We start from the raw sequence: 18548 nt of genomic DNA, 5'->3' as shown, positions 1-18548 counted from the left end.
TTAATTTTTATGAATCATCTTCATTTTTCGCTCTGACTCCAGAGTCCATAAAAAGTATATCTGAAATGTGGACTAAATGTATTTCTCTGAATATTTTAATGAGTACATGAAATGATTCTGTACTTGAGGGCTTTACTGTATGGAATTTAATCACGTTGTCTTGGTAGAAACTTTCTAGTTTTCTCTTCTTCCCTTATGGGTTCTTTAGTTAATCTAGTAGTTAAATTGACATATGACAGATTAATAAGAGAAAGAGGAATTTCATTTTGTTTGCACAGGAATCCCATAAAAAAATGAGACTCAAAGAAGTGACCAAAACAGGAAGTTTTTGTACCTTTTAGACAAAGAAACAGTAAGTTTGTGAAGAACTGACAAAATAGAGGGGTTTGTGCTTGAGGTATTAAATTAGTGAAGAAATAATAATATTGCTTATATAGTCTTCTATAAACTCCCAAACTCTTTATATCTGGTGATAAGGATGCCTTCCTCCCTCTTGGTACACGGAGGGTACCTTCCACCTGGGAGATTTACCTCCCGCTTTCAGGGGCACAAAGGATGCTCAGAGTATTCTTATTGCACTGTTTTTTAAGTAGCTTTAATTCAAAATAACCAATATGCCAAAGTGGTATATTTGGGGATAGTATTTTCTGCTCCCCTTCAACATCAATTTAAATGAACGGCTGTGTTGATCAAAGGATATAAAGTTTCAGATGTAAGATGAGTAAGTTCTGCAGACCGTGTACAGCATGGTGACTAGCTAATAATACCATATGATATACTTGAAATTTGCTAAGAGAGTGGATCTTAGTTGTTCTTACTGGAAGCAAGAAAGGAAGACAGGCAGGCAGGAAGGGAGGAAGGAAGGAAACTATGTGAGGTAATAGGTTACTTAGCTTGACTACCATAATCATTGCACAATGTATATGTATATCAAAACATCACATTGATTTATTTTTCAGTTATAACTCAATAAAACTGGTAGGAGAAAATGAAAGACTAGGGGGTGTACCCTAGGGAGTTGGGAAGACTGGCTTCATGTATGAAATAAACAGGCAATGAAAGATATATCTGTGCTCTTAACATGGGGTTAAAATTACATCACATTCAGTTTCCTTACTAAAACTGTGTTCAAATTAACTGTCAGATATAGTATGATTTCCTAAAATAGAACTTCTTGAAAGCTTTTCTAGTTCAATCAAATTAGACTTATAAAGCAGGACTGCATCCTTATAGGAAAAAATGAGATGCCAGATTATTTTTTAATTTTTTAATTAATTTATTTTTAAAATATTTTATTTATTTATTTGACAGACAGAGATCACAAGTAGGCAGAGAGGCAGGCAGAGAGAGAGAGAGAGAGAGAGAGAGAGGAGGAAGCAGACTCCCCACTGAGCAGAGAGCCAATGCAGGGCTTGATCCCAGGACCCTGGGATCATGACCTGAGCTGAAGGCAGAAGCTTTAAACCACAGAGCCACCCAGATGCCCTGATGCTGGATTATTTTTTAGGATTATTAAGATTATTCTGGTTCCCCTGAAAAATAATTTTAGGAGCATGAGGCATTTATAACTCATCATTTTTATTTATTTATGCAAAAACCCCTATAACAACTATTCTTTCATCAATTATAAAGGTGTATTAATAAGGCCATTGATAATAGTAAAGCAGGGAAGCATAAATCGGCCTAAATATAATTTAATTAAATTAATAAATATAATTTTTTCCAGTTTTACTGAGAAATAACTGACATGTATCACTGTGTAATTTTACAGCACGATGGTTTGATTTAAATATATTTTGAATAATTATCACTATAGGTTTAGTTTATACCAACATCTTATACAGATACAATAAAAAGAAAAAAATTCATTTTGTGATGAGAACTTTTAGGATCTATTCTCTAAACAATTTTACAGCCTAAAACTAAATGTGATCTGCAAACAAAATGCATAAAGAAAATTTAGGTACTCTTCCTAAATAATCAAGCAGAAATGACTTTTAGATAATTAAAGTTATAATATATATTTTAAGAAATTATACAGATGAATAATTGACAAACTGGGTTGTCTGACTATAGACCCAGATAATATATAACAGTATCTCTTTAGTAGGGATTGTCTAAATTGTGTAGGATTCCTCCAAAAGCAGTAAGGTAAAGTTTTGTTAATATGGGAATATTTAATATATTAAGAACATTTATTGTGTTAGAATTACTTTGATAGAAGAATTTCATCAACTTTTTTAAACTTCAAAGCCTTCTATAAGTAGGCATTTTTCACTTCCCATCTTTTTTGAAATGTGGAATTAAAGCTCAGAAAAAGTAGTCTAAAGTCAAACAGTCAGTGTGACTTGACATCACATATTAAGCCATGTATATCACTTGGAGAGTTAAAGAGAATGTTACACTTCAAGATATATTACAATCAATGATGGAAAATGACCAGAAGAACAACAGATGTAAATTATTTTTGTCAATCTACAAAGCCTGTGGAGCTGGCTTTAAGTCATTCCTCTTGCCTTGTGATCATAAGTAAGTTCATGGATAAGCCTGTTTACTACTATGTAATAGATTATTAAGACTATCCAAAACTCAAGGGGTTCTAATGAGAAGATAAAATTATTTATTTAGATATTGTTCTAAGCCCCTTCCTACCCTCCACATATATTATCATGATCTCTTCCACATTTCTTATTCAGCAAGTACACATTATATCTGGGATCTCAGAATCCTTTGCTTTGAAAGTCTGTGGTTCAGAATTCTGATCCCTTACTATTTCCCCTCCTCTAGGATTGTTGCAGAGACCATCTGCAGCCTGGATCCATGGATAAGGTCAATTCTTCAGTGGTGTCTGAATTTGTATTGTTGGGACTCTCTAGTTCTCAGGAGCTCCAGCTTTTCTTTTTTGTTTTCTTCTCTGTGTTATATGCGGTCATTGTGCTGGGAAACCTTCTCATTATCATCACAGTAACTTCTGATAACAGACTGCACTCCCCCATGTACTTCCTCCTGGGAAATCTCTCCTTTGTGGACATCTGTCAGGCTTCTTTTGCTACCCCTAAAATGATTGCTGACTTTCTGAGTGAACATAAGACCATCTCCTTCAGTGGCTGCATTGCACAGATATTCTTCATCCACCTTTTTACTGGAGGAGAGATGGTACTACTTGTCTCCATGGCATATGACAGATACGTAGCCATATGCAAACCCCTACACTATGTAGTTATCATGAGTCGAAGGACGTGCACTGTCCTGGTAATGGTCTCCTGGGCTGTGGGCTTGGTGCACACATTAAGCCAGTTATCATTTACCGTGAACCTGCCTTTTTGTGGACCCAATGTAGTAGACAGCTTTTTTTGTGACCTTCCTCGAGTGACCAAACTTGCCTGCCTGGACTCTTACATAATTGAAATACTAATTGTAATCAATAGTGGAATCCTTTCCCTAAGTACTTTCTCTTTCTTGGTTAGCTCTTACATTATTATTCTTGTCACTGTCTGGTTTAAGTCTTCTGCTGCAATGGCCAAGGCCTTTTCTACACTGGCTGCCCATATCACTGTAGTAATATTGTTCTTTGGACCTTGCATCTTTATCTATGTATGGCCCTTTACAACTTACCCTGTGGATAAACTTCTTGCCATATTTTACACCGTTTTCACCCCCATTCTAAACCCCATTATTTACACACTAAGAAACAGGGATATGAAGGCTGCCATGAGGAAGATTATGACCTATTACCTGAGGCCCAAGAAAATTTCTGAAATTCCACTAGTAGCAAGGAATTCCCTTTATTAAGACACAATTCCTTCAACTTCCTCAAATTGATACTCTGTCTATAAATATTTTCAATGTGTTCTTGGGGCATATCTCAGTTACGGTGGAAGTGATGAGGAAGATGATATAGAGAGTATCTAATAGTTATTAACTAGTCCCTTCCCAAGTATCACCTAAGCAAAAGCTAAATATAAAAAAAATAGGAGAAGGTATATCATGATTACTTGTTCTGCAAATGAACAGAATGACAATATGTGGATAGTATTAATGCTTTCGCTGCTTTAGTTGCAGCATGAATATGATAGGGGGAAAAAGGGAGTACCTGATTCTTTGGTGGGCATAAATTCAGGCATTTTTCATGGTCCTAGCAGTTTCCTAATTTGTATGCTGAAAAATCTATGTATATGAATAATGTTTTTAAAAATGTGAAAGTCAATTTTCCCAACCAGAAGATAGCCTTTCCACTGATTCAAGTGTGTAAACTTAAGTGGAGATTTTTAAATTATGAAACCCCTCCCCTAACATCAAGTATGCCTATCCCATATTGTTTTCCAATAACAATGCTTTAAAATGAATCAGGAGCTTGCATTTCAAATTTTTTGATTAAAGGTCTTTCTATAATCAGTTAAGATAATTTCAGTTTCCTCTGAAAACACTGACGTTTTTGTCTATGCTATAAGTAGCTATGCAAGAGTCTTTACATTTAGACAAAATACAGAGTTCTTAGTGACACTGAAAAAATGATAAACATACAATCTAACTGCAACCTGGATCCTGAAAGACCTCTGGATCTTTACTCTGAACCTCTCAGGACCATTATCAGATTTATTAATGTTGATAATTGTTTTTAAGGGCTTTTTTGGATGCTTCTCAAAGTTTATTTTATTTTTATCTTTTAAATTATCCAACAGATAGAACATCATTAGTTTTTGATGCAGTGTTCAATGATTCATTAGTAGTTTTTAAGCTTTCCCCCCCAACACTCCTCAATTCATAAAAGGTAATTAGACAAACATAAATATTAGTCTCTCCAAAGATGAAAACATGAGTTTTGCTTTTTGTTGTTTGCCTACTTATCTTCCCAATTCCATCTCATCTTTTCTGAACCCAACTGTAATAAAGCATCATTAAGTAAAATATTGAAAAAACCTTGGGAATTTCCTCTTCTCCCATCTCACTCAATTTTTACTCTCTCCATAGCTTTCTAGTTCTTCTGAGAACTGATATTCTTTGCTCTTTTCTACTCTCAAAGCTTACCTTCCAGTAAGGGTAGTTTAAAAGTAATTTACACTTCAGTGTAAATTTAAATACATCAGCTACTTCTTCCAGGAATGTGTACACATTGATTTCTTTCTAATTTTAGGATATCATTCCATCAGTAGTGAGAGGGGAAAGTCAGCAGCTTAGATCTGAAACAGTAGCAGAAAGAAGAGATCTTACCAATGTTTCCTGACTCTAAACCATGCAGGCTGCTTTGTTTTTCTACTCAGGGAATGAGGTCCAGCCTTATGATTCCCCTTCTTCTTGAATAAAAGACTATATGTACTGTATGATTTTCTTTTAATCAGCCTATAGTACCAAAGTATTAGGGTGGCAGAACTCATTAGAAAGCTTGTTAATTTCATTCTTTTATTCCATGATAGATGATTTGATGCTAGATTATATGAAACAGATCCTTCTTGTTAGGTATTTTATAAAAATGTTTTGTTAACCATGGTAAACAATGAGAATAAATGTGTTAAGAAATTCAGAATGTATGTAATCTGCTTAACTTGACCAGTCATTAGCTAATCAGGCACTCATAACATTTTGTGACTATGAGATTCTTTTGAAAATATGATAAACATCATAGCTATCCTTCCCAAACAACAGCATAAACACTTAAACATAAGACTGGATATACATTAATATTTTACTTTAGTAACTGATTTCTGGTTTTCAGTTAAAAAAAAATGACTGTAGAGTGATCTTTAACAGAGGAAGTATATGCTGTCTATGATACTGAATTAATCTTAAACTTTTACTGGAATCCTTGAAATAAAGTAAGTATTAAGGAGTCTGGCAGGATTTGGGTAGCTCAGCTGGTTAAGCATAACATGTTTCTTGATTTTGGCTCAGGTCATCATCTCAGAGTGCTGAGATCCAACTCAGCCTGGAGTCTGTTTCTCTCCCTCTCCCTAATCACATGTGCTTTTTTTCTCTCTCCCCTTCTCTCATATAAATAAATCTGTTAAGAAAATGGAGTCTGAACTTTCATAGCTAATATTTACAGAAGAGGAAATGCTTGAGTGAAAGAACTTCAAATTTTCCCAAATTCTTTGGATTTTTTTTTCCCACATGGCATGATTATGTTCCTTACAAACTATTTTTGCAAGTTCTCATTCAAGAAAAGATGAAGTGGTATTTATATTTCAGTGAAGTTCTTCCAAAGAATGCCTGGAAAGCCAGCAAGTTTTCTCGTAATAGAGAAAAACACACATTTTTTTTTTTGAAGGGGCGGGGGTGGAAGGTTGGGGGGAGCCAGGTGGTGGGTATTATGAGGGCATGTATTGCATGGAGCATTGGGTGTGGTACAAAAACAATGAATTCTGTTACGCTGAAAAGAAATAAAAAACACATATACACACACATTTTATTCTCAATTATTGGTATAATCCCTTGACAAGCTGGATATTCAAAGTCCTTCATTTTGAATGTTGACAAAGTTGACAGCTTTCTTAGACACAATGTCAGAGCTGTTAGAAGAATTTCTTCTAATGCATGGCAGGGAAGAGAGCAATAATTAAAATAATGTGTGGAATTTCCTCTCATCAAAAGAGTAACAAAAGCAGGTAAGCTGCTGAAAATAAAATACTTCATTTAATAGAGAAGAATCACGTTTTTTTTTTCCTTTGTGTATTTCTTGACAAGGAAGCTCTATAAATTATCAATTTGTTGTCTCTTGACATGAAGTCCACCCTTCATTGGCATGTTTGTGGTATCTGACCTGGACTCAAACCTTTCACCTTTGTCATGAAAGGATGTTGGATGAACACTACAGAAAAGAGAGGCCTTTCTTCCCGCTTCCAGTGTCCTTAATTTCTTTCTTCTACACTGCAGCTGCCATGGGCTACCCAGTGGCACTCACCCTCCAGCAAGTTTTGTTGCCAGTCTCAGCCTTTCATTTCCTGCTCCTCATCCCTCCATTTGGGGACCAGCTTTGTCCAGAGGCCTACTCATAAGCTCTCCGGAGAGTTCTGAAACTCACCCTTGGGGAGGGGGTCCCCCTTCAAAGTCTATTGCTTCCCTGGTTCTGTCCTTCAGCCCTAGAACATTATTTGGAGTTCTCTTTCATCCCTTTTTTGTACTACTACCAGTTCCTAAGTCTCCATGTTCAACATTCCTTGTTCAAAATACCAGTGTAGTTTTTGTCTCCTGATGGCACTCTGACAGATACCGAAACTTTTAAGTATTTACAAGATATTGAAAAGCCAGAAGCATCTAAAAGTGATTCATAAAATATGACACGTAATGAGGAAACTCAAGAGCTGGCTGAACCAAAAAATGTTAGCGTTTTCATCTATTTATATACTCATAGTGTATGATATCCTTTGTCAAGTATTTTATTTTCTCCTAAGACAACAAATGAGGTATTTACTAACATAAAAAAAATAAAATTTCACTCTCTGCTCCAAGCCAGTGTGACTATTTCCATAGCAAAGGTGTGGTTTTTGCTCATTCGTTTTTCCCCAGTCATTCATGGATTTCATTTTAATGTGATAGGAAACCTTGTATAGTGCGCTTTAATGAGGGAAAATGGAGCATTCAAGTGTATGTAACACTGAATCCTTAAAGTTTGTATTAAAGTTTTAATCATCAGTCTGCTTTTCCTGAGAAGACCTTACTGAAGAGCTTTCCATTTGAAAAGATAAATCTGCTTGTTATCTTTACACTGCAGGTCAAGACGATCGCCAAGACTGAAGCAGCACCACTCTGTGTTAATGCATTTTTGTGTCATACATGCAATGATAAAAACAAACAAAATATAAAGCCAAGAGTTCATAGACTTTAACAAACTTTTTCATAAAATATTTCAAATTACTTTAGTTCCAGTAAGACAAAGAGACATTCATAATACTAAAACAAACGCTATTTTAATTTACTGTCAGCTATTCAAGGTAACTAGCAATACATTTCACCTGGAATTGAGACACTAAGAGCAGTAGAATCCCATGTTATATTTTGTTTAAAACAAATCTTAATATAATTTGGTAATACATTTTTTTCATGGAGGTATTTTAAAATGATAATTTGAAATATTCCTTTTTTTTTTCTGTCCAGTTTACAGATCTCTGTGGACTTTTCTCAAACCCCTGAGAAACTTATAGAGACATAAATTTAACTGCAGAAAAATGGGGAAATAAAAGTACATTTTAGAAATCTGAAAATAACTTTTGCACTGCTTCTTGTAAGACTTGTCAAATCCAAGCTCAGACAATATTATTATTATGTGCTCTTGAGCAGATTACTTGCTTTTGATCAGGTCCCCTCCCTAAAATCTTCCAATTCCTAATGCATTCCTTTTAGGGCAAAAGAAAAGCAATCCTCATTAATCTGATTAATAAGGCCCTTGGCTCTCTATTCATATCACAACGCTAACCCACATCCTCGTTTAAGTAATATGGTTCTCCCTCATGGAAGTAAACTCCACAAGAACAGGGACTTTGTCTATGGCAGGTGAACATATCCTGAAAGTGTTTTTCATAATGTGACTTTTTGTAGAAAATATGGAGCCAAAAGCCAGGGCAGACTTGTTTGTTCCTTCTGCTCTCAGAATGTAAACTACTTCTGCTATGTGTATGAGCTAAGTGGACGAGTAACACTTCAGACAAGGAATAGAAACTCAATGCATAGCTCAGAGAATAGAAGAGCTGAAGTGATGGAACAGACTCTAGAGAGATGAGACAATATGGCCAGTGGTAACCTCAAGCTGCTAGCTCAGGGTAAAAAGCGAAGCTTTAGTTCCATTAAAATAAAACTTACTGGAAATAATTTGATTCATGTTCACCATAGGGTAAAAGCAAAGCATTAGCAGTATAATTTCCAAAAGTGCACAGTAACCGAAACCTCCAGGAGAAACACATTGAATACAAGGCACATCATGATGGTCTTTAGAAGACCATCTGAAGAGAAGAATCTGATAACATCAAGATTCAGTATTTCATCATAGGTATTTTTACTTTTTTTTTTGACAAAATTGTATTTCATTATAAATACTCCCCTTTAGAGAAGAATCTGGACATATAATATGCTGTATTTCCAGTATCTTGAAATTCCAGACTATATCAGAACTAAATACATGAAGGATGCCACAAAGTAACTGAAACACCAATGAAGAAAATCTCTCAACTCTACTTTGTGACAGAGTTTTCACAATTAAAGAAAGAAAAAAAAACACATCAGTCACTCCCTCACCTCTGAAACATTTGCTGTTGACCCATTTCTATATTGGTTCTCCTACTTTGTCACAATATAGTCCTTAGTAAACTTAATGGTTCTGGTAATCTATACATCATCATACTAGTCCACTACATTGAAAGCACATAGTGATTGGACCTTTGAGCAGAAATTACATAAAAGAGGTAAGAGATAATCCCTAACATTTCAGGGATCTGTTAAGTCATTCAAGTTTTAAAGGTTTGAATATTGTGGGGTATGATACCGAATCCCCTCAGAACATACAAAAATGTAATTTTGTTTTGTACTTCTTACCACTGAGAAAGAGACACAGTGCTTACAGGCTCACTGAATCTTGGAAGCAGCATAAAGCTGCCTTGCAAACATGGCTTTGATGCCATTTTGGGTTAAGTCACACAGGATTTCCAATTTCCAATGAATCTTTTGTATCTAGTCCAGTCTTGAGTGCAAGCTGCCCTTACTACTCATGCTATACAAACCAGGAAAATCAGTCAAATAGAGGTAGGAATGATAACTAATAATACTGTGCAGATTCTTTAGCAAAGCCACTTAGAAGAATGACCATGCTAACTCCTCGGATCCTAGAAAAGAAGCCCTGCATCCTGCAGCAGAGAACTATACTGTGGTTGAAAAGCAAATCCTAGGATGCTGCAGGGCCCTACCAGAGACTGAGTTTTCTAGTGTCAGAAAGAAAGTGGGTTTTCAAGTGACTATGTGACTAGCACTTATCATTATGAACCAAGTATCAACAAGTCACAATTTCTAGCTGTCACAGCAGTAAGCCAATATGTATTACCTGATTTCTCTGGGACCAGGCTGAAGCAGGGGTATAAAATCACAAGTAATCAGCACCCTTAAGTAGTCCAGAATTCTATATTACCTACTTTTGTTGCATTAATACCCTTACTTCAGATCAATTTTATGGTCTCATAGAAAGGTTTCTATAAATGATCTGATTGTCTTGATGCAAGCACAAAATGGACAACTGCTGCATTCTTGTCCATTCAGATGACTAATTGGAACTGGTGAGGGAAAATTCTATTACTGGGAAAAGCCATAAATATTTCACTCAGTTATCAAATTTGGGATGGAAAATTGGTCCTATGTGGAAGTAAATATGAATTCCTGGACAGTGAAAAACAGTTTTTATTAGTTTAGTAGATGTCTTAAAAGATCAAAATTGGAATATGTGGCAGAGAAAAATGAGGACAGGTCTATGTGGGTAGGCACAAAGTGTGTGGATTTTTATACCTCACATCAGTGTCCATCTGAGACCAAAGCCATGTAATCCCTTTTGTTAAGATTAGTCTCCTAAGTTCTGGTTACTTCTCCTGATGAACACTTGATCAGCAGAAGGAACTGCACCTGAAAAGCTGATATGATGCTAATCCGCAGTGAGACCACATCCATTCAGTGGCATGTCAAATATATCACACCCCTTCTTCCATGTGGGGGGCAGTGATTTATCCTTATTGGGATGGACTCCTACTCCAGATATGGGTTTTCCTTCCTTGCCTGCTGTCCCCCTCCATTATCCTAGGCCTCTAGATTTGACATCTTCTTAAAAATAAATAATAAATATTTTCTTAAAAAACAGTATTTTCTTTTAAAAAATATTTTACTTATTTATTGGTCAGATAGGCAGAGAGTGAGCGAGAAAGAGCATGAACAATCAGGGAGGGCACAGTCAGAGAAAGAAGCAGGCTCCCTGCTGAGTAAGGAGCCTGATGCAGGACTCCATCTGGTACCCTGGGATCATGACCTACGCCAAAGGCAGGCCCTTAACAGACTAAGCCACCCAGGTATCCTCAAAATAAATATTTTCTGAAACAATTTACATTAAATTTATATTATACGTAGATTTATAGATATTAAATTTTTGGCAAAACCAAGTCTTTCTAATCAAAAAAAGAAATAGAGAGCCCAGATATGGACCCTGAACTCTATGGTCAATTAATCTTCGACAAAACAGGAAAAAATATACAGTGGAAAAAAGACAGTCTCTTCAATAAATGATGCTGGGAAAACTGGACAGCTATATGCAGAAGAATGAAACTCGACCATTCTCTTACACCGTACACAAAGATAAACTCAAAATGGATAAAAGACCTCAACGTGAGACAGGAATCCATCAGAATCCTAGAGGAGAACATAGGCAGTAATCTCTTCGATATCAGCCACAGCAACTTCTTTCAAGATATGTCTCCAAAGGCAAAGGAAACAAAAGTGAAAATAAACTTTTGGGACTTCATCAAAACCAAAAGCTTCTGCACAGCCAAGGAAACAGTCAAGAAAACAAAGAGGCAACCCATGGAATGGGAGAAGATATTTGCAAATGACAGTACAACAAAAGGTTGATATCCAGGATTTGTAATGAACTACTCAAACTCAACACACACGAAACAGGCAAACATATCAAAAAACGGGCAGAAGATATGAACAGACACTTCTCCAATGAAGACGTACAAATGGCTATCAGACACATGAAAAAATGTTCATTATCATTAGCCTTCAGGGAGATTCAAATTAAAACCACATTGAGATATCACCTTACACCAGTTAGAATGGCCAAAATTAACAAAACAGGAACAACATGTGTTGGAGAGGATGTGGAGAAAAGGGAACCATCTTCCACTATTGGTGGGAATGCAAGTTGGTGCAGCCTCTTTGGAGAACAGTGTGGAGATTACTCAAGAAATTAAAAATAGAGCTTCCCTATGACCCTGCAATTGCACTCCTGGGTATTTACCCCAAAGATACAGATGTCGTGAAAAGAAGGGCCATCTGTACCCCAATGTTTATAGCAGCAATGGCCAAACTGTGGAAAGAACCAAGATGCCCTTCAACGGATGAATGGATAAGGAAGATGTGGTCCATATACACTATGGAGTATTATGCCTCCATCAGAAAGGATGAATACCCAACTTTTGTAGCAACATGGACAGGACTAGGAAGAGATTATGCTGAGTGAAATAAGTCAAGCACAGAGAGTCAATTATCATATGGTTTCACTTATTTGTGGAGCATAACAAATATCATGGAGGACAAGAGGTATTAGAGAGGAGAAGGGAGTTGAGGGAAATTGGAAGCGGAGTTAAATCATGAGAGACTATTTGAAAAACAATCTGAGAGGTTTGAAGTGGCGGGGGTGTGGGAGGTGGGGTACCAGGTGGTGGGTATTATAGAGGGCACCAATTGCACCGATAGCATGGAGCACTGGGTGTGGTGAAAAAATAATGAATGCTGTTTTTCTGAAAATAAATAAATAAAAAAAATACCTCCCTGTATTTTTTATTCCTTTCATATTTCCACTGTTTTAAAAATTTTCCATGTACAACCTGTATATTTATGATTAACTTTTTCCAGATACTTTATATTTTATCTTTGTGAATGGAAACTGTCCTTCACTGTATTTTCTTTGTAATTTTATAAACTGTTGCTCATTAGGGGCATCTGATTGGCTTAGTCGGTAGAGTATGTAAGTCTCCATCTCAAGGTCATGAGTTCAAGCCCCACTGTGGGCATGGAGCCCGCTAAATAAATAAACCTAAATAAATTAATAAAGTTTTTCTCATTTAATATATTTTTCTAACTTTTTTGAGGATCACACTTTTGCCAAATAGTCAAGATATTAAAAATATAGAAAGTAAAATATTAAAATTATTTACTAAACTTACTACAATTATGCATATAGTATATTTGGCTGTAGCTTAAACTCCTAAAAATATTTACAGATTCACTTTAAGTCCCTTTTATACATTTCTTCACACCATTTCTTTTGTTTACATTTCAGTTTAGAATCTGTATTACTGGGTATTTTAAAATTATTTTCATAAGTTTGTTCATTTTTTTGGCTTATAAAACTATACACATAATAATTTTATCAGTCTCTGATTACTTTCTCCTGACATGTTTTATAATGACACATAAATTCATATAAAAAATTAATATACAATAGCCAAACTATGGAAAGAACCTAGATGTCCATCAACAGATGAATGGATCAAGAAGATGTGGTATATATACACAATGGAATACTATGCAGCCATCAAAAGAAATGAAATCTTGCCATTTGCGACAACATGGATGGAACTAGAGCGAATCATGCTTAGCGAAATAAGTCAAGCAGAGAAAGACAACTATCATATGATCTCCCTGATATGATGAAGTGGTGATGCAACATGGAGGCTTAAGTGGGTAGGAGAAGAATAAATGAAACAAGATGGGATTGGGAGGGAGACAAACCATAAGTGACTCTTAATCTCACAAAACAAACTGAGGGTTGCTGGGGGGAGGGGGTTTGGGAGAAGAGGGTGGGATTATGGACATTGGGGAGGGTATGTGCTTTGGTGAGTGCTGTGAAGTGTGTAAACCTGGTGATTCACAGACCTGTACCCCTGGGGATAAAAATATATGTTTATAAAAAATAAAAATTAAAAAAAAAATTAATATACAAAAATAATTTAAATCATTGAATATACTCTATCATGTTAAAAAATTATATTGCTTCACTCTCAAATTCATAGATATGTAGGTGTTTTTCCAGTATTAGCTCTCTCTTTCAATCAATGCTGCAATATCAATGTTCATGCATTGCTGGGTATGTGAACATTTTACTACAGTATATATACACACACAGACATACAGAGCATATACAAGGAAACTTACTTTCAATTTGCTTTTTTAAAGATCATCATTTGAAACCCACATCTACATCACCAGCTTTGGAAATACAGAAAACTTACTATGTATAATGTATTGGAAGAACTGCTGACACATGTTTAGAGAAATAAAAGATTTTTCATGGAAAAGAAATGAAGAGCACCTTCAAGTGTTTGAAAACCTATCATGCTGAAGTGAGAACACATTTGTTCTACTAAACTATTAATGGTAGAATCCGTTGTGCAATTTAACAATAGACGTAACTATCTTGGGAAGTTCTGAGCTCCTTGCAAATGGAGGAAACCATCCTGAGGCTAGGTGATCATTTTTAGAATGGTTTCATTATTTTAATAAAAAGTTAGTGGTTGAAAAAGTATTTTCTGAGTGGAAGTCAGTGAAAATCTAGTAATATTTTGCTTTCCTATGTACCAACTAGTTGGTAAAAAAACTTTTTTCTTTTCCATTCCTGGAAAGAAAATTCTGTAAAACATAATTACTCCCACTGTAGGGTGACATCAGATCTCCGAGTGAATTCTCACTTCCCCAGTGAAATCTGTTCCATAGAACAAGGATGAAGGCTTTATATTGCCTTACCTTACCTTAGGATAGTATAGTAAGGAGGAAAGGAGGAGTCTCACTACCTGAGGTGCTTGCTTCTGCACAGCTTCGTGCAGAGACCAACTTAAAATGCATCAAGTCAAGAATATATCACAAATATTTTAGGCATGAAGACTCACAGCAAAAGCGGGGAGTTTAGAAACTAACTGTGGGACACCGTATTTGGAGAAAATAAGGAAGAACTGAAGGACTGGAAGGAATCATTAAAAGTGTAAACATACATGCATTTGACCACTGTGTTTGGACTAGATAATTTGTAAACTGTCCTCTAGATGCAAAATCAGCAACTAGAAGATCGAAAAGGAAAAGCCACTGTTGTCTAAGTCAAGCTGGAAGCTCTACCTAAAAGAGGCAAATAATTGGCTCTCTTCTTCTCTGTTGATTTCCCACTATACTGGCTTAGGGCGGCTCTGATATAATAGGATCAGCATCTGATAAACAAAGGGAAGTATGCTAGAACCATCATCTGTCCCTTCTTTGCTTCCTTCATGCTTTCTATTCGAGAATATTTAGCCATTTGTTAAGCAAATATTTGTTGACCATTTATTTCCCTGGAATAAAGAAGGAGTAGCTACACCAAGTAGGTCATAAAGGTTATCTTTGCTTTTTATTGCTAGGTTTATAGGTAATCAACTATTATAAGATGAAATAATGAAAAGAAAAAAATATGCATGTTTATGGTTTCAGAGTTCTATTGCAATACTTTAGATGGGTACTGATATAACATCAACTTTTACATATCAGACTTGGTCTTACATTGGGAAGAGGATATTTTCTTACAGTATATTTTCTGATCTGAAAACATTTGTTATCTCTAAGTAGTCTAGTGATGAACACACAAATGACCCATTAATGGAGAAACTTCTGGGTGTTCTGTGCATAGCCCAAGGAATTGAGTGACTTGTATAAACTTCACATGTTTCCATAATATAACAGCCTCTGCATTTAGAATTTTAGAGATGAAAACAGCCTTGGAAATAATGTAGTCCTATCTCCCAAGGTCAGTCACATAACTGCTAAATGGTATATATTATGTATCTCTTCTATTGGGTACCTACCTTAATTATTAAAAAAAAAAATGAGATCTAACACCGAACCTGGTATACTCTCCTTGGATTAAGAGATTACAGGAAATTCAGTGTGGAAAGGATTTTCTAGTTAACTTCACGTATTTTGAAAAATGAAACTGACAAACCTTAACATTCATTAGGTATTAGAAAGATGGAATTTGTAGAAAATTTTATTTTTAGGGTATCCTTTTTTCAAAGATAAAATGATTGTTTGAAATTGTATTAGTACTCCTAACTTTATCTAACATGTTTTAACCATTATGCTTCCCCTTCTCTTCCTCCTTCTCTTCTCCTCTCACTCTTCAGTGTTATCTTACTAGGTGACCACAGTTGGCAGGCTTTACAATAAATTGAACACTGTAAGTAGTCCCTCATGGCATCTTCTTAAATTTGAAAGTTTAATCTTATCTTTTTAAAAATTCATAACTGTAGTCCTTTAGCACTTTAGATCTTAGAAATAGAAATCATCTTCCTTTTCAATGTTTATTTGCTGCCTCCTCTCCCCTTTGCATTGTAAATATGTGATCAGACATTCGAGCATTGGCTCAACTCTTCCTCATGGAGATAAGAATTCCATAATAGAAGTTTATATGGAGGTCAGTTCATGCCTTACTGATCTGTTTATATTCTTAAGTCACTTAAGTTTTGGCACTCTTCTTAAAACTAGATATCATAATTCACATGCAAAGATGGGAACCCTTGAAAGAGTAGGACTTAGTGCTTCAACAAGCACAATGAAAGCTTATAACATTTTTTAATTGATTTATGTTTACCTGTACAATTTTACCTTAAAAGTTTTAAATATTTATTATATTAGTTATATTAATCATGGCCAAATACAGCATACAGAATCAATCAGTATAATGATAAATTCCTACTGTATGTTGTGGGTATCTAGGACTAGAGGCAAAAATGATTCCTGAACAACCAGAGGTCATGTAGGATTTTTTTTCTGGGATCAAATGGTCACAGTGACAAAACAAACAAACAAAAACATTCAAGAGGCAATTTAAGCACTAAGCTTCACTCTTCTGAAAATCTGTCATGCACTCAAATGCACCAATTATATGGAGTATTTCCAAAAGGATCATATCTGAAAGGTGTCACAGATTTTGATAAATACTGGTGCATCAGATGTGTTTAGGAAGAGATAAAAGATAGAGAGAATACACTGAAAATACATGGGTGGTTCATTCAAAATTAATCTTTATGTGACAGATGGTGGACTCTGGTAAACGACTGTTACATGGATAAAAGAAACATTTTTGATCTTTAAAGAAACTTCAGAGCATCAACATTGGCTCTTCTTTTCATAATATGGCAAATTGCTTCCATTAAGCCTCTTAAAACAATGTCAAGCAATTTATGATTGTCAATTCCAATAATATTAATCTACTTAGCCTTCTTTTTCAAGGCATTAATAACTATTCCATGCTTTGCTTCTGATCTGTCATTACCATCTTCATTTTTATTGTTCCTTAGTATACCCTCCTCCAGCCAGGCCTTTCAATTAATGGCTTTGTGAAAATGTCTTCCATGGCTTTGTGAAAATATCTTTCCATTCTACCTTTATATCTTTCTTCCCATTATTCCCTTTGCTTGAATCAGACATTTCTATTCAGTTTTGGCTGGCAAATTCAAAACTTTTAAGAAGTTTTAACTTAAGTAATAGCTATCCCATGACACCTTACCTCACCATTTTGGCATAATTTCTTTCATCTTACTAATATTTGTGGTGTTAATGTATCACATTTTCTTTTTTGGTATTTAATATATATATATATATATATTTTATTTTTTAGTATGTATATCTACTAAATTATGAAACCATCCATATCATACCCTTTTTTCCATATTTCTACTTTTCATTGCAGTCACAGATGTTAGACAATTGATTACTTATATAATTTCATTAAACTAAATTGACTTTTAATTGAAATCTTATCATATTTATTTTGTATATATACTGGATATAGTACCACCATTGTGATCTTTCCTGATTTGCCTTTATTTAGGTAACGGGAGAGTGGCTTCATGGCTAACACAAATGAATCAGTGGTATCTGAGTTTGTGCTTCTGGGACTTTCTAAATCTTGGGAACTTCAGCTTTTCTTTTTTGCCATCTTCTCTTTAGTATATGTGACATCAGTTCTGGGCAACATCATGATTATTGTTATAATTTCCTCTGACTCCCATTTGAACTCACCTATGTACTTCTTGCTCAGTAACCTTTCCTTCATTGATATCTGCCAATCTAATTTTGCCACTCCCAAGATGCTTTTGGACTTCTTTGTTGAACACAAGACTATCTCCTTTGAAGGCTGCATGGCCCAGATATTCCTTCTTCATAGTTTTGTTGGGAGTGAGATGATGTTGCTTGTAGCTATGGCATATGACAGATTTATAGCTATCTGTAAGCCCCTACACTATAGCACAATTATGAATCGGAGACTATGTATAATTTTTGTGTTTATTTCCTGGTCTGTGGGTATTCTTCATTCTGTGAGTCACTTGGCTTTTACAGTGGATCTGCCATTCTGTGGCCCCAATGAGGTAGACAGCTTCTTTTGTGACCTTCCCCTGGTGATAGAGCTGGCTTGTATGGATACTTATGAAATGGAAATTATGACCCTAACTAACAGTGGCCTGATATCACTGGGTTGTTTTCTGGCTTTAATTATTTCCTACACCATCATTTTGATCACAGTTCGTCGCCGGTCCTCCAGCAGGTCATCCAAGGCACTTTCTACATTAACTGCTCACATTACAGTAGTGATTCTTTTCTTTGGGCCTTGCATTTACTTCTATATATGGCCTTTTAGCAGACTCTCTGTGGATAAGTTCCTTTCTGTGTTCTACACTGTTTGTACACCTCTGCTGAATCCGATCATCTACTCTCTAAGGAATGAAGATGTTAAATCAGCCATGCGAAAACTGAGAAACCATCATGTGAACTCCTGGAAAATCTAG

General features: G+C 35.5%; 2 protein-coding genes across 2 annotated transcripts; both read left to right on the top strand.

Moving 5' to 3' along the window:
* Positions 1–2820: 2820 nt before the first annotated feature.
* On the top strand, positions 2821–3792 carry LOC309867714 (olfactory receptor 4K5; the record flags this gene model as incomplete). The annotated part of the gene is made up of 1 exon (XM_082736782.1): positions 2821–3792. One exon carries the CDS (start codon positions 2821–2823, stop codon positions 3790–3792), a length of 972 nt encoding a protein of 323 aa, XP_082592908.1.
* Positions 3793–17612: 13820 nt separating this feature from the next.
* On the top strand, positions 17613–18548 carry LOC309867750 (olfactory receptor 4K1; the record flags this gene model as incomplete). The annotated part of the gene is made up of 1 exon (XM_082736820.1): positions 17613–18548. One exon carries the CDS (start codon positions 17613–17615, stop codon positions 18546–18548), a length of 936 nt encoding a protein of 311 aa, XP_082592946.1.

The sequence above is a fragment of the Mustela nivalis genome (genome assembly GCF_964662115.1).
Source record: "Mustela nivalis genome assembly, chromosome: 6".
Taxonomy (NCBI): domain Eukaryota; kingdom Metazoa; phylum Chordata; class Mammalia; order Carnivora; family Mustelidae; genus Mustela; species Mustela nivalis.
This window is presented reverse-complemented; position numbering and strand designations above follow the sequence as displayed.